This window comes from Nelusetta ayraudi, unplaced genomic scaffold (genome assembly GCF_046127955.1).
Source record: "Nelusetta ayraudi isolate G7.1 ecotype Tasmania unplaced genomic scaffold, CSIRO-AGI_Nayr_v1 ptg000026l, whole genome shotgun sequence".
Taxonomy (NCBI): domain Eukaryota; kingdom Metazoa; phylum Chordata; class Actinopteri; order Tetraodontiformes; family Monacanthidae; genus Nelusetta; species Nelusetta ayraudi.
This window is the reverse complement of record NW_027466076.1, coordinates 6,296,186-6,321,785: the sequence shown is the minus strand read 5'-3', so window position 1 is coordinate 6,321,785 and position 25,600 is coordinate 6,296,186. Positions and strand designations below refer to the sequence as shown.

At 47.1% G+C, this 25,600-nt stretch overlaps 1 protein-coding gene across 1 annotated transcript in view; it reads right to left on the bottom strand.

The window, feature by feature from the left end:
• LOC142889897 (uncharacterized) overlaps positions 1–24,913 on the bottom strand; it is a 49,553-nt gene extending 24,640 nt beyond the window's left edge. Inside the window, exons 1-6 of the mRNA XM_076028572.1 lie at positions 24,669–24,913; positions 12,674–12,821; positions 12,325–12,483; positions 10,995–11,187; positions 9,303–9,437; positions 8,975–9,058 (exon numbers count right to left, since the gene is read on the bottom strand). Coding sequence (XP_075884687.1) covers positions 8,975–9,058; positions 9,303–9,437; positions 10,995–11,187; positions 12,325–12,483; positions 12,674–12,821; positions 24,669–24,801 — 852 coding nt within the window. The 5' untranslated portion in view covers positions 24,802–24,913. The remainder of the gene's footprint in view (positions 1–8,974; positions 9,059–9,302; positions 9,438–10,994; positions 11,188–12,324; positions 12,484–12,673; positions 12,822–24,668) is intronic.
• Positions 24,914–25,600: the final 687 nt, after the last annotated feature.

Below are 25,600 nucleotides of genomic sequence, written 5' to 3'. Positions count from 1 at the left end.
AGGTTTCATGTAATTATCCAGACTGGGTGCAGATGTTGGCCTGAAGGACAAGCACCATTGTACCAGTTTGACTCTCCTAACAGTAACCAACCACAAACATAATTAAATGAATGCTGGCATTCAACAGTACAGAACCACGCACCCATCTTTGCACCAGGCGCACGTTTTCTTTTCTTTTTTTTTTATTACACTTTAGTTTTTTGTTCTCATTGTAAATCAGCCCAAATTTAAACTTCTGATGTAGATTTTTGCACGCAGTTGCTTTTGCCAGAAAAAATACATTTCAGCCACAATTGGGTATATACCTTTTGCTCGCAACCCAAACACACACACACACACACACACACACACACGCACATGGCAGAAAACTATGGATCTCAGGGCCATTCCATGAGGGCAGAGCATTACAGTGAAGAGGTGAATGGTGGATGAGGAAACTACTGCACATTGATAATCATCAAAGCAATTAGCATGGTTTAGCTTGGAGGAATAATAATAATCTTCACTCCACAGTGCAATAATTGACTGAACAGGAGTTGCTTCTCCTCTCAGTACAGTTGGATTTCCTTTCATTATTATGTTTGTATATTTGCGGTCCGTGTAGTGATTGAAGTGATTTGTTCCAATTCAGGGAATCATTTCACACGGTGCTGCTCTCAGTTTGTGTTCACACGGCAGGTCATGCAGAGCTCCACTCGCCTGCAAGACTGTTTGTGATTGGTCAGAATGTTGCAGGTTATACTAACACCTTTTCTGGGCATCACATGGCATTGATCTGCATACATGACTGGCAGTCCTTGGTATATCAACACTTTTGAGCCAGCATGGAAGATGATGATCAGGCCCTTACAAGAAGACACGCCATGGACACACACTATGCTATACAACACTGTTTAGGCCACCAAACAGACTCTGTAGCATCATGGAATTATGCGTGCTGTTAAATGGTCAAGTGAAGTAAATATAGAACACGCGTGGAACCCATTTCCAGTCCATCTCCTCCTCCTGTGTATTCCTCTGAGCTTTAATGCTCATGTTAATCGGAATCACACAAAGACTTTGCGGCCACCATGCAGACTTGTTGACTGACGTGTTGTGACATGCATGTCAACTGAGCTGCATTGGGTAATGTGCATTCCCACTACAAAATAAAAGAAGAAAAAAAATGACATGTCACTGCCAGTAAGCTGAGAGCAGCTCGGTTGATTCCTTCTGGAAGTGTGAGTGACGACGGTGCTAACACTCGTCCAAACACATCTATTCACAATCTCAAGGCTTTCAGTCCATGAGAAACAGGTCGGCCCTTCCTTACAAATATCCAAATAAAAGCCCAGCATAGCCTTTAGAGATGAGCCAAGGTGGCAAACGAGTTCTCACTGTGACATTTATTGCAGTTCATCGCCAATTTGTTGTTTTAACTTTTTTTTTAATGTGACAAGAAAATTAGAGGAACATTCACTTTGTTTGGGACAAGACAAGACAAGACAGTGTAATGAGGAACCTCTCCTTGCTCAAACAGTGCACGATGCAGTGGAAAACCATTTTTCAGCAAGTTGCTGCATCCAACCAGCAAACAGCGGCAATAATAAGATGCCTCTGGAATTTAGCAGCCACCGCTCCTCGACCTATTAAAGGTTGAAGTACTTGTATATGGAATTAACCATTGTATGTATAAAAATAAATAAATAAATGCGGCATATATTGCATTAAAATAATGAAAGTCTTGCTGGCTGAGCAGGACGCTTCCATGTTCTAACTCACCTGGAGTCACTGCAGGTTTGCTCAGTTATCTCTTAACAATCACCTCATGATCTTGATCAGCATCTCCTTCTGGATCCTACCCAGCGTATTTGCATTTAACACCTTTGCCCAGGCTCGGCGGTAAGCAAGCCGAAGCATGCATGAAGATACGACCAGGTCTGTTTTGCCATCTGTGTCCTAACAACTCACATCCAGGTGGAGTCATCGTGAGGCTCTCTGCCAGTCTCACTGCGGCCGCGACTCCATGCCAAGCAGCGCATCGTTGCTGCAGGCGGACAGATTTACTGCCGCCCAAAATTCTCCTCCAACACCTACAGAATCTGTGTCAATATTACAACAGAACGAGCACGACAGTGACACAATTTCTATCATCGCGTTTGCTTGTCCTGCTTTCTATAGCCAGGAAATATGCATTACGCAATAACCATTTGAGGCCTGCGACATTGCTGACATTCCAAGAAGGAAACCTTGTAGAGCCATCCTAAAAAAAAACAAAAAAAAAACAAAACATACTGGCCAATAGATTTTCAGCCACTGCAGAAAAAAAAATAAAAGGAGGTGAAGGCTGAAAGGCCGCAGTGTGTGTTCTGTAAAGGCACCAGTCAAAGTTGAACTGGGCATCACTTTCTCATTAAATGAGTGAAGATCAGCACCGAAGGCTTCCTCCTTCCTCTCGGGCTACCTGGCTGCTGCCGCTGCTGCTGCTGCTGAATGTGAAAGACGACACATGAGGCCTCCCCTTCCCAAACATTTATCCACAGGCTGTGCGCTAGACACACATGAAGTATATCCCATGGATATGTAAAACATTCCAGCAGTCAAGTCAGGTTACAATAATAGCGAAGGAAACACTGCACCAACAGTCGACCAGTGTCTCCACCTTCAGGACGAAATACTAAGGAAGCCTTGTGCTTATTGGTCACATGGTGATGAATCCCGACGCTCTCATTAAAACACAATCCAGCAGCTGGCAGGGCAGTGCGGGACCATTGAAATAAGTGTTGCATGTTTTGTAATCAGACTGCATGGGAGAATGTGGAAGCAATGTGGTGCATTTCATGACTGATTGTTTGTGATGGCATTATAATGGACGGTGTCATGAAACAAGTGATGAATATCAGCATGAGACCTGAAAAAGAACTTCAAAAGGAAACAATTCATTTCAGTTCAATTTAATTCAATTCAGCTTTCTTTGTTTTGTTGGGTGCCATGTCAGAAGAGCGACTTCAGGGCAGCTGAGTTTTTGTTGAGGGGATCAGACCACTCACTGGCACCCACTCACCAGTGCTCACCAGCAGAAGACAAGAAATAAAACCCTGCTGTTCAAACCTCCAGCGGCTCTTGACTCACACACCAGGGGTGGGAGGTGGTTAATCCCCAGGAACCAGAACGGAAACCACAACACACAAACATTAGACATGATGCAGTAGTCACCTTGACAATGTGATTGCTGGCGGAGCAAAGACAGCCTACAGCCTGATGCCAAGGCTGATAGCGAGAACGCTGCTGTTGCCACACAAAAGCCCTGTTGCACACAATGAACAATTGCCCAGATAGAGGACTAATTAGACGAAAAGTCTTTGCAAATCTGGCCTAGACGGAGGTATGCAGACATCCTCAGACTGGCTCGGTCTTGTAGGCTGCAGCGAGCAGCTCAGTGAGGAGGTTCACGTTTCAGGAGACAAGAAGATCCTGCCAGGTGCAAACATCAGTTGCATAACTCCAGACCACAAAGCCAAGCCAATTGTTTTTTGCATTTAGAGTGTATAGTGTGTGTGTGTGTGTGTGTGTGTGTGTGTGTGTGTGTGTGTGTGTGTTCATGCACTCGTTTGAATCCCTTGGGGTGAAGCACAGTCTCAATAAGTCAATTATAGAATGCATGTTAATACCTGCACGTATGTCTAAACATCTCTCAGCGTTCATTGTAATTGTCACGCGCAAATATGTGTGTGTGTGTGTGTGTGTGTGTGTGTGTGTGTGTGTGTGTGTGTGTGTTTGCTGCGTGGCTTTCTGCTGTTTCAGTAGCTTAACGGGTTAAGCGCAGTCTTAACCATGTCATCGTCAGGGATTTTGCTCCTTGCAGGACCACCCATGTCCGTGTTCAAAGCGCCCAGCGAGCCACCAGTGGTGGTCCTGCGCTATAAGATTATTAGGCACGTAGGACGGACAAAAGAGCTTTTTTTCTGTGTAACGTGGAGCCGGCCGCCACTCCAGACTTTATCCTGCAGCTCCGGCTCTTTCAAAGCCCCCCAAACAAAGTCGCAGATGTGACACCTTGGTCCAAACACAACACGCAGTGTTCGTTATTAACAACATGAGGGGGTTGTTAGCTCACTAATCTCTGTTGATAGTAAAGTGGCTTCTGTCATGCTGCTAATCAATTGGCCATTAGCAGGTCAAACAATATTCACAAAGGCAACAATTCAGATGCAGGAGAAATCACTTTGGTGTGGTCCGGATTAGCATGGACCCAGTGGACGCGACATCAAAATCACTGCCAGCTGAAGTGACCACATGAGACCTTACGAGACTTGTGGCAGTCAGACAGCGATGGAAACAAAGCGACAGAAAGCATTAATATGACAGAAGAATCAGGCAAATATTGAGTGACTGGCAGCAGAAGGTTGCAGCGAGGCCAAAATCACAAAGAGACGGAAGTTCACGTCAGGAGAAAACCTGGGTAAAGCACCTGACCCACTTTTAAAAATGTCAAGGTGTCAATACCAGCAGACGCAAACTATAACTTCAAGCATCCAATTAAAATCCCCATGCATAGATCCTCCAAGCAGAGACGCCAGAAGGTGGGCGTGCACCTGGCGGTACCTGTCCTCTCCGCTGCCTTTGACCCTGCGCGTGTAATCCATCTAAATCCAGCAGCAAGCATCCCAGCAGTAAGCACCATCTGACATGGTGGAGCATGACTGCAGGCACCGACACTGCCGCCTTGTCTTTATTTCAGCTGGTCCAGGCTGCAGCCAGAGGCAGAGACACTCCTCCACGCCTCCTGGGTGCACACCCTCCATCAGCACCAACCTACCTGCATCACATCTGGAATTTCCAAGACAGATAAACGCAGTCCTTTTATGGCGAGCGTCATCTCTGCTGGCAAACAAACAGGAAGGGGCGGTGAGGAAGAGGAAGAGGCGGTGAGGAAGAGGAAGAGGACAGGAGCAGCAGGTGTGGAAGGGTTCTTTGGAGTTTTTATCTTCAATTAAAAAGTAGCATAAATCATCTTCACCCGAGGAGCCTGAACTCCTCATTAAATCAAGATAACTCACTTTGGCAAGCAGCAAATCAGAGAGAGAGCGAACAACTGCTGTTCCTTCCAGGAGGCTGAAAGTGAAGAATGGCTACATGGATGGATAATTGAAACCAGTGACAGTGGAGAACTTGGGTTTTCCCCTCACACGGTGCTGGATTGCGTTCACAGGGGATGCCTGCGCACCACTTGGGAGGGAAGAAATTCACAGGAAAAGCTGAGTAAGAGCACCACCGGGGGGTGGGTGGACACTGTAGCACTGCAGTCCAGCTTCGGTCAGTAAACATGAAAATGTGGCCTTCAAAACACGGTGACGTACACACACTCCTCCGCTGCACTGGAGCTTTGAACTGTAGGTCGGTAGACAAACCAGTTTGAAAAATGCTGATGTGCCATTATTGTGACATCCACCATAAATAATCAGAGCTTAAATACAGTTGTGGACGTGGAAACTGTCAGCTCGTACATGTTGGGACAGGAGACAGAGACGAACTCCACCAGGAAGACGGTTCCCATCTTTCATCCTGGCCTTCCAACAACCCACATTCTCTTCATCTCGGTCATTTGAAGGACGCGCTCGTCTGTACTTACTTGACTGTAAACTGGAAACACTTACTGTCAATGGCCATTTAAGGGAAGTCATGACGCATTACAGCCGTGCACCGTTGATTAGCAGAAAGAAAGAGGCCTGCCGTTCAAAGCACACTGGCAAGTCCCACTGCTTCAACTGCAGTCCTTCCTTTCAGCGCTTTAGTCTTTGACGTAGTTTCAGAACAACTTTACCCAAAAGACCATTTTCAGCAGAGACCAGCAGAGACCCATCTATCATCTATGCATCTATGTATCTACAGTATCTATCTATCTATCTATCTATCTATCTATCTAGGCCTGCTTGATTGTATAAAGCACTTTGAGACGCCATTGGTTGTGATTTAGCGCTGTACAAATAAAGGTTTATTATTATTATTATCTATCTATCATCGATACATCTACAGTATCTATCTATCTATCTATACATCTATCTATCTATCTGCAGTATATATCTATACATCTACCTATCATCTATACATCTATGTATCTACAGTGTCTATCTATCATCTATACATCTATGTATCTACAGTATCTATCTATCATCTATACATCTATGTATCTACATTATCTATCCATCTATCTACACACATATAATTGTAGGACTTAAGTGTGATCTCCACACAAAATAAAAATGAAAGTGTGTAGGGAAAATGCCTTGTTGATGTCAGGGGTCAGAGGTCAGCATGTGCTTACATGTATGAGACCAAAGACAGAAAGTCTGGTGTAACTCAGGTTGCCACTGGTCACAACCAACAGAGGCAGAATAGCATCTCTGATCGCACAACACAGGCAACTGGCAAGCAGTGTGTGCAGTGCACTCACTGCACACTCTCTCTCTCTCTCTCTCACTGCTAAGGTGAGTTCACAGCCTGTGCACTTTAACTCATTTGCCCCAAGTCAATTCCTTTTGTAAAAGCTCACACATCCCTCAAAAGAGGTGAAAGCCAGCGGCTCGTTTGAGCGTCTCCAACTTGGCCAGATGACCCTGACCTGACCCCCGACCTTCACCTTGGTTAGTTACTGCCTCTGGCAAAGCAAACTTCCAAAGCAGACAATGAGGTGGAGGAGGTCAGAGCAGAGCAAAGGCTCCCTGAAGACCACTGGGGAGCAGTTTCCTCTACTTAACATGGGCTGAAGTCAAAAAGAAAAGCTTGCTGCCCTCCTTCATCTTTATAGGCAGTTTCCTTAAAACAACAAAACAATAAAATTGACGGAATGAGCCTTTAAAAATGAACTTAATGTTTGACATCACTTAAACAATTCATCTATCTTTTAGCGAGTGTACACATGTGTGCCATCAAGACCCTCACAAACACTTAACCCCAGCAGGCACTTCCTGTGTTGCCCCACTGTGAAACACCTCCACCCTTGTTTAGACTTTGCCAACTATGGCTTTAAAATGGTGACTGCCAGCTTAGCTTTGTTGTCAATTTGGAGGAAAAGCCAGCGCAGTCGCACACGTTGCGCTTCAAAGACGACAGCTGCTGACGTCAACCAAGCAGAAAAAGATCCAGTTGATGCACTAATGTTGTTTCATGTTTTCTCAAATGTGCACGCAGTGAAGAGAGCCAGAGAGCCAGGCAGTGCTGGACCACTCTGCTCTGTTTCTTCTAATGAGAAACAGGCAGTCGGCCTAGAGATAAAGGCTCCTCAGTCAGACTGCAGCTATTTCAAGACAGTCATCAGCGTTCAAGGCAAAATAAAGAGACATAAATTACGCAACACGCTGACGACACCGCTCCAAGTGAACTTGACAACAACTAGGATGCGTTCATGAGTGGAAACATCTGCCGTCTTCAACACCATTAAAGACATTGCAGTTTCACAGCTCGTTAAACTGCATCGCTTTTACCTTGATTAACCCCACAACCATAAAAAATACATGTTTAAAATGTCCCACCATTCCAGACGGAAGAGGTGGGAAATCAATTCTGCAGACAGGAGAAGCAGAGATGCGCTAACAGTCGCCTGCAACCGTTTCTAACAGAACAAAACCCTAAACACAGAAGAAAAGAGGAAAGATGGGGCTTGAAGCCCACCGGGGATTTTATTTTTAAAATCCTCCTCTGCTTCATCGCAGCTGCAGAGATCGAGGTCGTTCTCACCTCCACCATCAGAAAGTGACTTCACATCCCATCTGGATGAGAGATCTCAGCTCAGTCTGGCGAGCTCCTCCCCAGCACCGCGGAGCCGTCTCGAAAAATGTAAAGTATGTAAACGTAGAAAAAACAGTTTGCTTTCCTACGTCGCAGAGAGCGCTGCCTTTGCTTTCTTTTCATCTCAAACACGCGCTGATCGCACAAACCGTTTGTTTTCCGAGCAAAAACAAACCAAAAAAAACCCCCGGTGCGCGTCTGAAGAGCTGCACACTGTCGCTGTTGCGGTTTGGAGCTGGAAGGAACAGCTGGGTTTAAAACCACCAGTAAACACAAAGCTCTTCAACCCCGCAGAGAAACACACATGACCGATGGCTGAGCACGGTTCTGGTTCTGGAGGTCTGGACAGTACCAGGTGTCCTGCAGACCCAGGAAGATAAACACAACACAGACATGTAGCCATAGGATCACACACACACACACACACACACACACACACACACACACACACACACACACACACACACACACACACACACTCTGATTGGACCTGGGCAGGGTGACTGGGATGTGAAGTTCTGCAGCTCAGGTTCTCATTCTAATGCTAATGGGACATAAAGCCAGCAGGACTGTGGGACTCTGCAGCCTCAGACCAGATTAGTGGAGCCCAGAGTTCAACCTCAACATGGTGGAGCAGCATTGAGCTGCGATGCTTCACACTGATGGAAGAAGCGACCAGCAGCAGTGAAGTCAGTGGGAGTGATTCTAAATGCAGCTTAGAGACTCTTATTCTGATGATTGAGCGCTTTTTATTCATCTTATTATAAATTAACCATCATCTTTTTATTTCTATTGTGTTTTATTACTGTCAATATACTGCACAGTGTGTTTTAATTCTCCTCTACTGATGCATTGAAGCCGTCTCTATTTCTATCTGCACTTCTTTTGTTTTTAAAATGCTTTTAAAATAATGAACTTTGAATCATGTGAAGCACATTGAGCTGCCTGGTGTATGAACGCTGCCTGGCCTGGCCTGGCCTTGCTGAGGCCTCAGGCGATGCACAGCAAGGCTAATGAGTGACAGGTGCTGGGACTGTTCCAGACTGAGAACAGAGCTCTGGTCCAGAGGTCAGAGGTCAGGGCTGAGTGAGAGGGCCTGCGTGTCAAACAAGGTGACGCTTGGAAAGGGCTTCTGCTCAGTTCCAAGGCCCCAACGCACGTCACCGCCAGTGTGTGTCAGTGTGTCAGTGTTTCTAATCCAACTTACACTTCTGTAAAAGCTCCACACTGACTCATCGTCGTCTGGATTCCCCAGGAGGCTTTCAAGGTCGTTCGAGGACAGCGGCCCGGTCTGTGTGGGGGAGGAGGGTTGAACGAGAGGGTCTGTGTTTAAACGGCGGTTCAGACCCCGAGTTGATAGACATTTCACAGAAATGCAAACATCTTACAGCTGAAAGCAGCTATGAGTGAGGAGTTACTGTAGTCGTGGAGTCATGGTTTATTCGACACACGAAGCCTCTGAAGCTGGATGCAGGTTTATATAAAAAGAGAGGAGGTGCAACGTCACGTCATGTTTTATTTCCATCCATTCTCACCTTGGGGGCGGCGTTGGTGCGAGCAGAGCGGGGGGGTTTTGAAGCGGCGTCGCTGCAGCTCGGTGGTCGCTGGCTGCAGTGCTGCTGGGCTGCAGCAGGGTCTCCCATCAGCAGGGTCAACTGTCGCAGACCACCCTGCACACACCAGGACAGTGAAGAGTCAATGAAGGTGATGTGTGTAACGTTGGAGATTTTTCAGAGGAAACAGCGACATCAAGTGGTTACATTGCATTGAGTGCAACGCTCCATCGCTCCCTCCCTCTCTTGAGCTTGCCAAACCTGGACACCTGCTCCACCTTCTTCTTCTCCTTCTTCTTGGTTTATTTGAGAACGCCCCCTAGTGTTCAGCCTAAATACCAAAGGCTCTGCTGTCAGGCAGCTGGATTGTCCACACCAGGCTTCCTTAGAAATATGCTGGTGCAAGATGGCAGCTCACTGGGAGCACTGGGACCCTGATTGGTCTATAGAGCAGTTTCAAGGGGAGGAAAAGCACATTACTGTGAGTGTACTGTGAGTGTACACTTTAACTCATGGATTTATGGGCAGCATACTAAGCTTTTACCACTATAAAAACCATACATCAGGCCAACTGTACCTTTGGGTGCTGTGAACGAGATGCAGAACTCTGACTTGCTCCAGCCCACACTCTGGAGCTACAACAGTCACAGTTGACTAACTGTTCAATCGGAACAGTTTAATGAGTCAGCGCCTTCGTGCCGTCCACTTCTAATTCTCAGTGAATTCTCTCATCCGTGTGATTCCTTCTGTGAGGATCAACCTGATTCATCCATCTGCTACCAATCAGATTTGTTGTTTTTTTAATCAGCCGATCAAGCGAATGAAACACAACTATTTTAGGTACATTAGCTGTGCGGCGGCTAATGTCGCTCTCAGTTTAAACAGAAGTTGATTTGGTCGTCTGCGCTCTGGTGATGGAGCAGTTGTTTTGGGAGACGCAGCAGCCAAGGACAACATCAGTGTCTAATGAGGTTCATGAATGGAAGCACACACTGGGATAGAAGAGGGGGGGAAACACAGTGTGAATGAAACATGACTGCTGTTATGAGGCGGATATGTTCTTGGTGCAATGTGATGCACTCAGTAGAAAAAGGATCTCTGGAACCTCTAAGAAATATCAGCCGGGGGATTGAAGACGTGAGCGGCCTCAAACAGGAAGCAGACTTTCCTTATCGGCAAGGCTGGAAACAATTCACCGTCACGCTGCAGCCACATGTGTCTCAAACACTGCTGCTCTCTGTGGTCTGCAGTGCAACACTGCTGCTCAGGAGGTAATCACAGTGGTGCCAGGTAATTACTGGGATTCTGATGCACACGTCACCAAAACGACTCAACAAACACGGTTTCCAAGCATTGGTGGCTGCAATGAGATAGAGGGATGTCCTAGTGTGTGTGTGTGTGTGTGTGTGTGTGTGTGTGCACGTGTGTGTGTGTGTGTGTGTGTGTTTGTGCGTGTGTGTGTGCAAGAGAGAAGAATGTTAACTCAGTTAACGACTGTGTTTTCATGTTGTTGTGGCCTCATAACTCTGGTCAATGAACTCTTTAACTGTTCACTGCACTAACTGGCAAAAACAACCAAGCTCAGAAAGAATTTGAAGGCGATGTGTGGAAAAAAAAAAAAAAAAAAAAAATCACCGTTTGTGCATCACAATGTCACAGTCATAACCCACTTACTTCAAAGGGTGTGTCGTAGCGCTGGACGGCGCCCCCTACCAGCAGCAGTCCATCAGGGCTGATCCTCATGCCTGGATGTGGCCAGTCCACCTTCTCCAGCAGGGAGCAGTCCACATACACAGCCAGGCGCTGGGCCGAGACGCTCAGGGCCACACGGTGCCACTTCCTGTCGGAGAGGTCGCTGAACGGGAACCTGGAGGAGACACAGTGGTCACTGCAACACAGCATCTCTCTCTCTCCCTTTCATCACCTGGATTCCATCCATCCATCCGCAATCCCCTCTCCTTCCTGCTCTCAGGGTGTGGGGCCTCTGCTGGAGCCAGGAAGAAGAGGGGATTGAAGATGGACGGATGGATGGATGGATGGATGGCTCATCATCTAAACCAAGCCCAGCACATATGTGATGAATGTTGATGTTTTACTGCGAGGATTGCATCGTGTCTAAACATCATCACACCTCCCCACCCCCCAAGACGCTCCGCAAGTCCTTTCTTGTGTGCACCTTTATTTCAATGCAGTGACTCCTCTGAAAGCCTTGACTACAGACGACAACAACAGACGCTGGCTGGCTGACGAGGCGCCACGAGCAGAAAAAAAGGAGATGGGAGACGACGTGTCGTGGCCGATTCCTCTCCGCCGGCAGGCGCTGATGGATGGCGCTGAGTTTCCAGAGGTGGCGACACTTGCCAGGAGACTCGCAATTAATTATTTTAGCCATTTGAGATTCATATTCAAACAGGTATTGATAGAAGCAACAGATTAATCTGATCTGGCACCACCGACCTTCATTTCCTCAGAGCAGGGAACATTGTTATTGGCTGGGTCTCCATAGATCATTGACTGTATACAAAGATGAATGGAGTCATTGTGAGCCACTGTCACCCACTGCTTGACCAAGAGCCACGCCCACACCTTTATGGCCATTTGTATTCAAAATTAGACACATTAGACATTAAGGTCACTTTAACCATTTTTTAACTTCCAATTTAGACTGACACAACAATTGGAGTCAGTTCGTAAAGGTATGAATTTAGTTCTCCTTTACGTAGTGACAGCCTGCCTTTCTTTAGTTTTTTTTTGCAACCACTTTTGGAGGTCCCTGCTGGCCAAACGATATAATGCAGGTTTCTGGTACTTTTGCGTTTGCTTTCGCCTGAGAAAGATCGTCCATCTTTACACACAGTCAGTAGACAGATGTTTCAATCTACATTAAACTGTATTTTGTTTAATTTGTTAGTTTCTTGTTAGACGTGAAGGTCTCATAAACCTCTATTAATGCAAAACTAACATTTTTTTCCGCACTAGTCAGCGATGAAAGAGCAGGACCTACTCGTAGTGTTGTTCCTGCGCTGCGGTGAAGGTGACGGCTCGCGGGCTGATCCTCATCTGCAGCATGACGTGGTTCTCGGGGCTGAGCATCGTGAAGACGCTGCATTCTTCTCGACGGAGACTCTGTAGCTCCACCAGCAGGCTGAACTCTTCTGCAAGTCTGCACACAACCACAGAGCCGACATCAAAAACAAACCACCATAATAGACTGGAAAAGAAAAGGCAGTTGATTTATGATTTAAAGAACAGGCTTCAACACTTCTCTACTGGACGACCTTCTAAGAACCAGTTAACATCTTGCATTTCCTTCTCGAAATTGTATGGAAAACAAAAGCAGCATAAATGCTTACCCATCAGTGAGGAACCAGCGAAGAGGCAAAGACAAGGTAGAGTACTGTCCCACCAGCAGAACCGGACACTGGAGGTCGTCCAAGGTCATGGAGGCGTTGCTCCTGTGCAGCGGCAGCAGAAGGAGCTCCTGCAGGACGTCCACCTCACCTGGAAGAAAGCAAGCAGCCGGCTCAGGTTTGCCTCTGCTGGGCCACTGCGGTGTGTGACTGCATGTGCAAATACAGGAGCAAAGTCCAACTCGTACGATGGAAGAAGTGAATGTCTCATCACTAATAATATAAAAACAACTGCATGTTGTCATGCAGTGTTTTATCTTGGATCACACTTTGTGTCCATAAAGTGATGCGGTTGTCTTCGCATCAGTGATACACATGTTGGAAAGTGACTTGGCCTTCGTCAAACCTGCGGACAGCTGCAGGTGGATGGAGTGAAGCAAGGCGACACAGTGGAGAGAAATTATCCTGCATTTGATTGATTCTGGCGTACAAACTGCAGGAAAAGGCTTAGAGGATGGAAATATATATATCTATACATTATGCATCCATGAGACAAAACGTATGCATGCGTGTGCAGCAGCTTTTCTTGGCCAGACTTCACTGTGGAGATGGAGATGTTCTTGAGTGAATGTTTGCTGCGTCATTGTCTTCACATTGGCTTGGCAGCTGTGCACCTTTGTTCTCTTCTTCAACTTTTGTGTTTCTGCCAACACGCGTTGGGAGAAAACGTCAACGTCTTCTCCTCCTCCTCCTCCTCCTCCTCCTCCTCCTCCTCCCCCTCCTCACCCCGCAGCAGAAGGACTGCAGCTCCGGGTTAAAGCGTCCCCAGTGAACGCCTCCAGTTCAGACTGAGCCATTTAACAGTCTCAACACTCGTTCGCACACATGGCGCCTTGTTCAGCATATGTTTTCTACATTTCCTACAATTGCTTGGTGGGGGGATGCAGCTTGGAACAATTTGCAGAGACCGAACCATAAAAATACTCCTGCGTGTAGAAATGTTAAAATACTGTACACGCACCACTAATGGCGGAACCAACAGGATAAAACCACTTGTGAAGTCGTGCGCAGTTCCACACTCAGGAATCCCGCCTCAGTCCTCGGTACATTACACCGTCTTACCCGCTTTGGAATGGACTGAAAGTTTCTATTTTGGAGAATAAAGCAAAAAATAAAAAAAACGGCAGATTGACTGTGTGAAATTAAGAGTTGGCAGCTAACAGCCAACAGATGACAAGAACAAAAGATGGAGGAATGATCGCTAGCGCAGCCTCGGCCCTCTGCAGTAGAACTCAAAAAAAAAAAGGCGTGAAACGCTGCAGAACACCCGGCAGTGATTCGGTGCTGGTGCGGGTTAAAGCCGGCGTCGCTGCCGCACTCCAGTGAATTAATGCAAAGCCTCGGAGGCCCGGCAGCGGCAGACAAACGAGCGGCCCGCAGAGAGAACGCCGTCACACTCGGCCGCCCTGAGGAATGGCAGCAGCGCCGCACACGGATCTGGTGTCTCACCAGGAATTCCAGCATACCAGCGTTTCATGGACTGCTTCAAGATATATGGACAAGAAGCAGTGGGTTGGACAAAATCATCTGAGTGATGGCTCGCGCTGAACTCTCCACCTTTCAGTCGGGAGCCGTGAGGGCCGTGAGGTCAAATAGTTTGCTCTGCCGCAATAGAAGACGACGGCCTTTTATTCCTTTGATTTTTAAGATCTGCACAGATCCTCCGAGGTGCAACGGACAGAGAGTGGAGACCTTCTTTCTTCTCCAAGCCATCGGGTTGGGAACTGAGGGTTGACTGCTTCCTGCTTTGATCTGATTCCACTTTGAAAAGTTAGCCGCACATCTGCACCGCAGGCCCACTGAAGCCAGTTCTGATGAAAAGCGCTGCGTGATCATAATATGCAAATCACGAAAGGCAAACGCACACACTGACACCCACACGCACACACTAATGGGTGCGTGAGGGAAGATTCCACCTGCTGCCGCTGCTGCTGCCGCTGCTGCTGCCGCTGCTGCGTTTACCCTCCAGGAAAACCAAGACACAAAGTCGTGTTACTTTCTTCCAAAGCTATAATTAAAGGATCACGCCATTACAAGGCTCGGCGAGGTGGAGGTGGGGGGCAGTCACGCCTGATCTATCTGATCTACTCCCAGCTGAAGTGAAACAGATGTTCTTCCAGGAGAAACGCACGATAAGTGAGGACTTTTCAGAAGTGGTTGGTCCAGGAGGCTCCTTGCTGCTAACTGACCGATTCATCCTGGGTCACAAACACTGCAGTGCTGCGCCAGAGGCTGCGCCGCTTTCCTGCTTGCAAACTAAATCACACAGAACACATCTGGTTGACAGCTGCAAACAAGACAGAAAATCAAACCTCAAACCTGAGACATCTCACAGACGCCTCAGCTCTCAGTGTGTCAATCACCTTGAGCCGCCTGATTGGCTCGACAGGAGACTTCCTACGAAAGGAAGGGTGAGGAGCTCTAGTATTAATTACCCAGCAGTGACAGCAGCGAAACAGGATCAGTTGAAACAGAGAATGCTATGATTTTCTGACGGAATTCCAATGAAAACACTGGGAGCAACATTTTCCTTTTGTAAGTGTGAAGTTCCAAAAATCCATCACTGGTGGCCTCACTGCACTGGTCTCACTGGTTTGGACTGGAGTGATTTGCACTGGTTCAGACAGGAAGCATGTATCCTGCACAGGGATCACTCCACCTTCATGGACAAACACTTAGCTCCACCTTTCACCATTATATGTTGGTGGTGAAGGACATTAAAGACCTCCGCCTGCTGTGGTCATGTTGGGGGGGCACTGGGCCGGAGACGCAGGAAGTGAGAGATGGGAAACTGAAGAGAAAACAGGAAGACGTCGTCGTCTAAACAGCTGAATCAGACTCACATCAACAAAGCAGTGAGTCACCACTGGATGCTGCTCACCAGCAACATGGTGTGAAACACTGCCAGATGCTGTTCAGAGCACCACGCCGAAGATCCGAAGCTTTGGTACCATGTTGGGCTCCAGTTGGAAGCGGACTATGGAAAAGTTCTGCTGCTGGCATCAAATAAGCTGAAATGCTTCCTTCAAGCATCTTCATGATACAGCATCGTCCTGTTCAAAGGTTGGAGTTTGAAATTTCATTGTCCAGCTTTAGTACGACCAGGAAAGGACTTTCAAGAATAAATCTTGACATCACAAATTAGTGCACCGTCTCACCCATCATATGACGAATGAGATACACTTTAAAAGCCAGAACTGTCTGAGGAGATGTGAAGAGCAAGACAGTTTCCCCCTCAGTCGCTCAGTGTTGCTGTAGCTGCGGCTAATGCTTGAAATAAAGCAGCAGACTTCTAGAGGAAACACCCAACCAATAAAACACGCTATGTTGTATCCTTTCTGTAGCAAGTCTTTTTTTTTTTTTTTTACCCTCAAAATAATTTCCCAAAAAATTTCAATAGAGAATCCTATTTTAAATTCTTTGTAATGTCAAGTAACATAAAGTTTGTGCATAAAAGTCTTTATAACTCTGACCCTACACATTCTGTTACAACCAACAATTCCTCATTAGACCTGCTTTCATGACCAGATGGTAACTTTGTTTTCCAGATGGGAAGTATTAGCGGCATAGGAAGTTTCACACTGGGCGGCGCTGATCCAAGCCTGTTTGCTTTTACTCGGACTGGATTGGCGACTGCATGGTCAAGACAGCCGCGTGCTTGCAGACCGGACAATGTCAGAGTTCCCTCGGGAGGAATTTTTCTTCGGAAAAGGAAACATAACAGAACAGTCGTCAACACTTGACCGGGCTTTAAAACATATCAGTTGAAAAAAAAATCCAACTCATCTGTGGAGCCCAGAGGAAGTGAATGGAGAGGTGAACACGTTGTTGGGGTCAGGTTCCCTGCTGGTTTAGGTGGAACCAATGGCGCTGAAGTTACGGCGGCTCTCCGCCCTGAAGCTCCAGACTCCCTCTGCACAACATTACTGCACATTTGTTTTTTTGTTTTTTTGGTGGGAATTCTTCCTTCCCAAAATATTGACAATTAGTGAACACAACACGCCAGCAGCTAATGAAGACGCCAGACTCAGTGGCCAGTCACTGCCTTATGTGATTGGTGGATGACACGAGAGCGGCAGAGAGCTGTTCTTCATTCTGACTGCGGGGAATGCAGCTCATCCATCACGGCTCGGTTTCCCAGACAGCATGATGAGCCATCAGCTCGTCAGGTTTACATCCACCAGGCTCACGACTGCAACTGGAGGAAGCAGCTTGCAGGCCTGGAAGAAAATCCCAATATAAACGCTCATATTTGCAGACAGTTTGAGGGTTGAAGCCTCGTCATGATGGTGTCTTCACGTCGGCATGACACTCAGCAGCCGCCTCAACAAGCTCACAAAACCCCTGGAGTTTGCAAAGTAGAGAACGCACGAGAATTCAGAGCTACGAAGTGAGATTTGCACAATGCAGATTAATCAATAACAGAACTCTGAACGTCATTTTCAGGATTTCTCCTTCTACTGTGTTCATCCCTCCATCACATGCACAGATAAAATCCTGCTAGTAGGATTTTCATACAAGCAGGGCTTTACTTTTGGTCTAGTAAAAGTGAAAAATAGGTGGTGTGTATTTTTGCAGGCTTGTCTGCCACTGCTGACAAAACAAGTCAAGTCTGGTAGATTCCCATTCATGCAGTTCTACGGCGAAGGTCTTAAATTACCTGCAATTCATTTTGTTATTTACCATCAATTACATCATTATTGACTGTTAACTGCAGCTTGAATGGCACCGCGCTGCAGTTGCTTGTGTGGGAACGTGACGTTAGCTGCAGTCTATAGATTCGGCGGCTTCAACCAAAGCAAACAAGCTGCGTGTTTTCACAGATGTGCGCCTGACACGCAGCTTCGCATGAGGGACGTTTTATTCCTCGGCGCCAACGGTGAGATGCACGTTCGGCTCCGGGGACGCAGCGCCGCATCCCCGGGCGCCACCTGCAGGGCGGTGGAGCAGATGAGAAGGGTGAAAGGGCTTCAGCGAGACGAGCTGCGAGGACATCTGGAGAAGTCCCTGAAGCTGCACCGTGAGCAGACACGACCAGCACCTCCAGTCGTGCGCTGACATGATCCCCATGCAACAGGAGAGCTGCTCTTCCATGACAGGTCAGGTCTTCCATTAAACAGGAACTCAGGGGTTTCACTCATAGATTCTCTTCTCTCTCTTTTTTTTTTTTTTTTTTGCTCTTTAAAAGACCAAACTGCCTTTTTTGGATTTTCAAGGAATAAATAAAAGGGAAAAGGTTTTGTCTCTTGATCAGAGCAGCGGGAAGGACGGACGTTTGCAGGGACGCAGTCTTTGAGATGAAAGCTTGTTAGAGTTCAGGTTAAGGGTTAAACTAAGAAAGAAATACCAGTACAGTAGTGTGTGTGTGTGTGTGTGTGTGTGTGTGTGTGTGTGTGTGTGTGTGTGTGTGTGTGTGTGTGGCCAGTGAAGCCGCAGTATTTCCAGTGAAAACATTAACATCAGCAGAATGTAATTTGTTTTTAATTTTACACCGCCCTTCAGTTTGTGGTTTCTGTCCATGATTATTATTGTTACCAAGGAAACATATAGCCGTGAATCATGGAGGCAAAACAAGGAGCTTTCTGATTGCATAACTGCAATAGAACTCCTCACCACTTCATTATTAAGAAAAAAAAACTCTATTTGACTTCTTTTTGTTCTTGGATTCACAAATATACCATGTGGTAAAAAAAAAAACCCTAACCCTATGAGCACAACTGCAACTGCTGCTTATATTTTAGAGACTGGGGGGATGACAGCTCCATAGATCAAGTCAGCACCTCAGGTCTCTGCGGTGCATTCACTGACAAACACTGGAGTCCTTCAGGTGAAATGGTAAAAACAGACGTGAAGATAACGGCTGTTGGAGAAACACCATGACGTCTTTGGTCAGTGGTCTAGGAGTCTAGGAGTAGCAGTGGAAAACACTGGAATCTGCAATACAATGGAAATAATTGTCCTGTATTTAGTTTGCCAGCAGAGGACATTATGTTGCAACACTCAGATCTTACAGTGCGGCTGTGGCTGCAACCAACGTAGACCCAAACTAACCAACACTGAGGGATGCGGTGATGTGCTGATGAGTCCGACACTGACAATCAGACTCCTGAAAATCCTGGTAAGCCGACATTGATTCAGGTATTCCCAAGGTTCTAGTCGTCTTTGTGTTCTCTTTACCTTGGAGATCGCGGTTAGAGATGGCGCTGAAGAAGTCCCGCAGCCCGGTACCACATCACCCGCGGACCGGTACCGGTCTGGTTTAGGCCACCACTGTCACTGTCACACAGGCTCTGGAGAGAGACGGCTGTAAGCCAACACCAGACTCACTTTGACCAAAATCATTTAGGCGCCTGTAAAAACCTTCTTGTAAAAACCTTTACAAGACTCGCTGATTAGCTGTGGTGAGGATCCTGACCTTCCAACACAGCTCTAGGATCAGTCCTGTTTAAACCACCATCACTCTTCCGTAGCACAGTGCGTCTCCTCTGTCACAACGAGGCTCATCATCTGGACCCGTTAATCATGACTAAACATGAAGACAACCTCCATACCGGCCTGTTTTGCACGAACTGACAGACGCACTCCATCCTCCCTCGTGCATTTTGAAACAGTGCACGACTGCAGCGCTTCGGACATCTTGACGAGAACAAGCCTCGCGGCCAGCAGGTAACTCTAGCGTGTTCCTCCTGAGGCCTGTCAGCGGCCCGGCCCGACGGCGGATTGCGTAATTCTCACCTCCTCAGCGCAGATGACAGAGCTGGAAGACGAGAGGCAGGTTCTCATCGCCTCAGTACAAGAGGAGGCCTTTCCAGGCGCTAAACTGCAGTTTTTGAAAGATCAGCCTGCACTGGGATGAGGTGCAGTTGGTCTAAATGTTCCTCCAGTGCAAACGCAACGTTAATAAACTGTCCCAAATAGCAGACAAGCTGTGCAAAATAGTCGTCCAAAAAACCTAAACTGTTGTATTTTCGCTCTGCCAGCGTGACTGAGGGGTCGCATAATGAGTTGTTTTAATGTGGAAAAAAAAGAAATCCTTTTTGTTACTGATGACATTTCATTTGCCGGGACTGACAGCAAGACTTACTCGTACGGTACAGACTGAGCAAAATGTTTCTCCTCAAATCAAACTGGCCGAAAAATTAGCAAAGGAGCTTGGGGGTAATTGGACTGACAAACCTTGAGCAGTCTGAACTGATCAGCCACCTCAGAACAAATCCATCACATTGAGCAAAGAAACGTTCAACATATTGAAGGAGTCCTGACAGACAGCAGCTGACAGCCGCATCACACCGCAAGAAGGAGTGTGATCTTCATTTGGATCCTTTCCCTCAGGCCTCCCCAGCACTGGGAGTCAGAACCATTCAGTCAAGTTCAGAGCAGCTACCACTGAAACACACACAAGTTCAAGTTGATCAGTACGTCTGCTGATGAACTCTAGACGATGAAATATCCTTGAAGGTCCAGTGTGCAATGCTTGGCTTGATCTCTGCACAATAAATGCAACTTAGTTTTTCTCCCCTCTCCAAATATTGCACACTTCACCTTTAAGCTGCTGGTTTCCTATAAAGTACCAAATGTCAGAACTCAGATGGAAACCAGAGAAGAGTGAATGCCTGAAAACATCAAGAATTCCCCCAACATAACTCCCTCCGGCCTCATGGTTTGGTTGCTGTAGATAGCAGGTGGGATGAGGTGTCACCAACGTGCGTGCACCTTTTTATGGGCCGAGCGCTGCAGTGGAGCTGGAGAGTGTCGAGCAGATAGAGTGTGGAGTGTGTGTTCTTCTCAGCCGGATGACACCATGGCCTGGCAGCCATTTAGTGCAGGGCCAGTTCATTAAGGCGCTGACGCCTGTCGCAGCTGCGCCAGTTAAAAGCAGCCTTGCAGCACCTTCCTCAACTTCTCTAACCGCTGAACAATGTGGGTTATAAATATTGCTGTGGCATCTTACAACCACGTGAAGAATGTTGTTTAGGGACTTTCTTCCTCCTCCAACGGGGGAGGGGGGGGGGGGGGGCGATAATAAATAGCGACCAAATCCTCTGAAGAATGAAGACGGCGACGACCAATCCACATATTGGCACGGAAGGACGAGGGCAACGAGAAGAGAAACGAAAATTAAGATGGAATTCGAGTTAAAATTTCGAGATTAAAATCGAAATTTCAAGCTTAAAGTTGACGTAAAAAGACAAAATTTAAACAAGGATTGCATCAACCTTATTGACTAAATTTCGTCTTTTTTTACGTCGACTTTATTTATGAGATTTCAACTTAAAACGGGAAATGATAACTTCAATAAAAATATCCTTCCTGTGATATCCTTTTCTCTTCATCCTCTTTGGTACATTGTCAAATAAAACCGAGCTGAGCTGAGTGATTAATATTCTGCACAGTGTGTAGTAATTGCCTTGCTGCAGCTTGACGGCCTCCACACTACAAGCACTGCCTGTGGGGTTGTGGTGTTGCGAGCTGCTCTGAGCCGTCTAGCCTGCGACATTAAGACAGAGCTGCAGGCCTCACAGCAGCCAGTGAGCTGCTCTCAGTGGCAACACCGTCTGCCGCGTTTCCCCAAAGGTGCTAATAAAGAGTGATTTACACCCGCACATGAAATGAAAGGCCGACAGGGGAAAACCTCTCTGCACCTTGTACCATACAATCCAAGCTATGTTCTCACCACTGTGACTCAGTGTGATGCTTCGTGCAATGTAAACTCCTCAGGATGCTTTTCTGTGCGACTCTTTCCAGCCTCTGGCCGCTGTCTGATTTCAGCCTCTGTGATGTGTGCAGCGTGGCTGGCGTTCAGCCATCATCTCCTGTGACATCATGATACCCTGGACCCTGTGTTTCTCTCAGCGCCCTAAAACTACCAATGACTGGAATTTCCTGTCCGTGTTGCTAGAATGTTGGAGCCACTGTCCTCGCTGCGCTCCTGCCAAAGCAAACAGTGAAGGCAGCGAGTGACAGCCCCACTTAGTGCAGCCAATGCAGCGCTGACACTGAGGCCGTGTGGCACTTTGTAAACGCACACACACACACACACACACACACATTCAAATCCAAGTTCACAACTCACCACAAAGCAAAAGGCCTGTAGGAGGCAGCTGAGAAGCACTGCAGCTGGAAGACCTCGAGATGCTTGTCGTCAACCACCAACTCTGTTACTGAACACCAAGATCTTCAACTACCACTCATGCAAACACAGGTAGAGCAGAAACATCCACTTCACATCTCCTCGTGTTGTGTTTTCTCAAAGACTGCAAGTGTCTGACGGCTCTTTCAGGGGAAAAAGACATCTTGATGAAGGACCCAGCTGCAGAGTCCCAGAGTGTATTCCTGCAAATACTCAGAAGAAGAAAAATTAAAAGCAAAGCAAATAAATTAACAACTCTCTATTGGCGCTCTCTAACAGCAAACATCTGACTTGCTTGTCTGAACACGATCAGCTCACTCCATTTGCCATCTGGTTCCAGTTGGTTTAAAAAGGGATTAAAGAACAAGGGGAGAAAAAAAGCGGTCTGGTCGAACATGTGCTCTGCACCAAGCATTCTCTACCAGCTTTGTTCACATAAAGCAGCGCACAAGCTGTAACCTATTTCACCCTCGCAACCAGACCGATGACCCCCTTGTGTATATTGCAGCGTAGACTTGCAGTGCATACCAGAGCGCAGAGATTCTCCTGGCTGAATGTGGCTAATGGGCTCCAGAGCAGGGCTCAGAACACAAATCCTTTTATTGGATGCAGATGCCTTTAGGGAAATGTGGCGTTATATTGGCAATGACCTCATGAGATGAGCCGACTGAAGACTGAGCGACTGGCGCTGGTGCTGCTTGCGCTGGTGCTGCTGCTGCTGGTGGTGGTGGTGGTGGTGGTGGTGACGCCAGCAGGTTGATAAGGTGATATCAGTGCAGCACAACTGATTGGTTACTTCATGTCATGATGCATGCAGACGATGATGGAATTATAAATGACAGACAGATCACAGCTCTCAGGTCTCACGCAGTTCATGGGAGACAGGTTTGTTTTAACAAGGTCACACATGACATCTCTCATGTGGGGAAGTGATTGAACTCGCCACACATTGGTCAATTGTCTTGAATCAGAAACCTATCAGCCAATCAGAAAGCAGTGCTTCTTGGAGACGGATGAAAAAGCAACTCTGCAATCACACAAAAACCTGAGAACCCTATTGAACAATCTAGCAAGTCAATAGATATAGACAGATAGATAGATAGATAGATAGATAGATAGATAGATAGATAGACAGACAGACAGACTGCCAGCTGAGGCTGCTTTGTCAAACTCTTTAACCTTTACAGCATTGCATTGGTGTTGAGCAACTGTACGCTCAGCAACAGCAAACAGAGACAGAGACAGAGACAGAGAAGGTCCTAAGAACAACAGAAATTGCAGCATTATCCAACCGTCGACCTCTTTAATGGCCCCCAGTCAAAGTTCAGACAACAGTTTCTTGTTCTTCAGCACTTGGAGACGCACTTGAAGCCACGCAGTGAAAACATCCCAGCAGCAGGGGCTCCAGCCAACACACTCCATGACTCCTCCATCACCTCGGCTCTCAGCTGCTCTCCCGCCCTTTGACACCACTCTTGGGCTGTAATGCGCCTCACTGACATCCATGTGAAATCAGTTATATCAATGAGCACCGATGAGCAGAGCTTTAACCCAAAAAGCCAACATTATGGAATCCAGACGTGGATTCCCTCAAGGCTCCCAGAGGTCCGTGTCATTCTAAAACATGACGGATAACAACGACTCCGCTGCAGCTTGTTGAGATCCAGACATCAGAAGGTACAGATGGAGAACAAGGAAATCATAAAAAAAAGGGAAGGTCAAAAGCTGTGCCGTTATTCACCAAGTCTGCTGCCAGATAGAGACCAACAGCTGTGGCAAGGTTCTGGCTCTGCTTCCCATGTGTGTCTCAAGTCAATTAAAAACTGTGAGTGCAGCAAAGTTCTAACGAGTTCTGAATAAACTCTCTTGGCCCAGGCGTGTAGCAATCCATCAAAGTGTGTGGGTTCCTCTCCAGACGATGTCTTGGATCTTTACTTCCAATCAGAGATGAGATACATTTACTTCTCCTCTCTCTGGGAGACTTGGTTCTTCTAACGGGCGCTCTGTGGCACGCTGTGCTGTCAAAATAAATATGAGGCTCGCCAGCGATCTACAACACACTGAATCCTGCAAAACAACCCAAAAGCATATCTGTGGTCTGTTATCTGCCCTAACCCTAACCCTGCCATCCCTTAACTGGCTAAAGTTATTCCCTTGCAGTTTCTTGGGGGTTTACAGTCACTGTAAAGACTAATAGAGAACAAATACACGACTGGAGATTTAAAAGCCGGATACGTAATCCGTTTACGGTGTCCTGGTGAGAAAAGAAAGACTTTGTTTTGGGCACGACGGAATGAGGTCCAGCTGATAACATCTGCTTTTGAATACTGTCGACAAGGTAGAGTGGAAACACAGCTTCAAGCTTGATGTTACTCTTTAGATTTAATGTTGTGAAATCCACCCCCTGACAGTACAGTGTGGAGCGCAGCGGCAGTATTAGAGCACATTCCTTACAATACATTGAAATAAATAAATAAATAAATAAATGAATGAATAAACTTGTGTTTTTGGAGCAAAGGTGGAAAATGTTAAATCATTTTTTTTTTTTTTTTTGGCACATATTGCACATCAAATGTGTTTAATTGCAGCTACTTAACGCACATTGTAGCCGCGAGCATCACAATCAGGCAGGTGGCGATAGTGAGAAATGAACGCTGCAGTTTGCATAAACTCACTGTTCCACTTCGATGTAATATTAACAGCATCCCACGCGTTTCATTTGTTTTGTGCTCATGACTATCGCGAGCTAAACGAGGAGCCGCTGCTGGAGAATATAAGTCAATAAAACAACTCCCGCTCCGAGCTCACCTGTGTCCAGCATCCCGGAGCCGGAATCTCCGCCGAACTCCAGCGGCGGCGGCGGCGGCTCGTCCGGTGCGGCGGCGCGTGCAGCCAGGAGCCCCGGCAGACAGAGAGACCAAGTCAGCAGCCAGCAGCGCATCTTCCCGCTTCCACCGGCTGCCTGCTGTCATGTAAAGTGTAGCTGGAGTCAAGGCGAGACACAAAGCTCCTCGGCTCTGTTCGGAAATGGATGATTGAGCCTCTTCGTCCTCATCCTCATCCTCCTCCTCCTCCTCTCCTCCCGCACCAGCTGCATCAAATCAACGGCCAGCCAAAGACAAACAAGTTCCTCGGAACTACAGTGACACGCCCCTCGCCTCTAATGTGAACCAATTAAAACCATTCAGTGCCCCGCCCACCTCTCCTATACAGAGAGAAGAGAAGAAGGAAAAGTGACCGCACGTAGTTTACAGTATTTCAGCTGCGTCATTTCTCATAAACATCTTCTCACCTCCCACTGCTGCTGAACACCGACCCTGGAAGTCAATCATCTTGATTCTTCACATGTGGAAAAACCATTATCACCTGTATCACCTGCATCACCTGCATCGCCTGCCTCACAGAGGGTAAATGGCAATACACACTCAATTGATTTACACTGGCATATAGCTAATAGCCAATCAGGTGGTAGCAACTCATCCACTGAGAGCTGCAGGCTGTTGGTGAAGATGCTGGCTGAGGCTCTAAGCAGCATCAGACCAGGGAAGGAGGACGAGGCTTCGAATGGAAAGCCAGCTGCAGGCTCTCCAGAGACTCTGAGACTGGCACCTGCTGGGGTCAGCAGCAGCAGCAGCATCAGTGACACAGGTGCCACCTCCACCTCGGTCCCCATCACAAAGTCTATTGCAAGCTTCAAGCCTGCTATTCACCACAGGATGTTCAGGATTAATAGCAGAGGA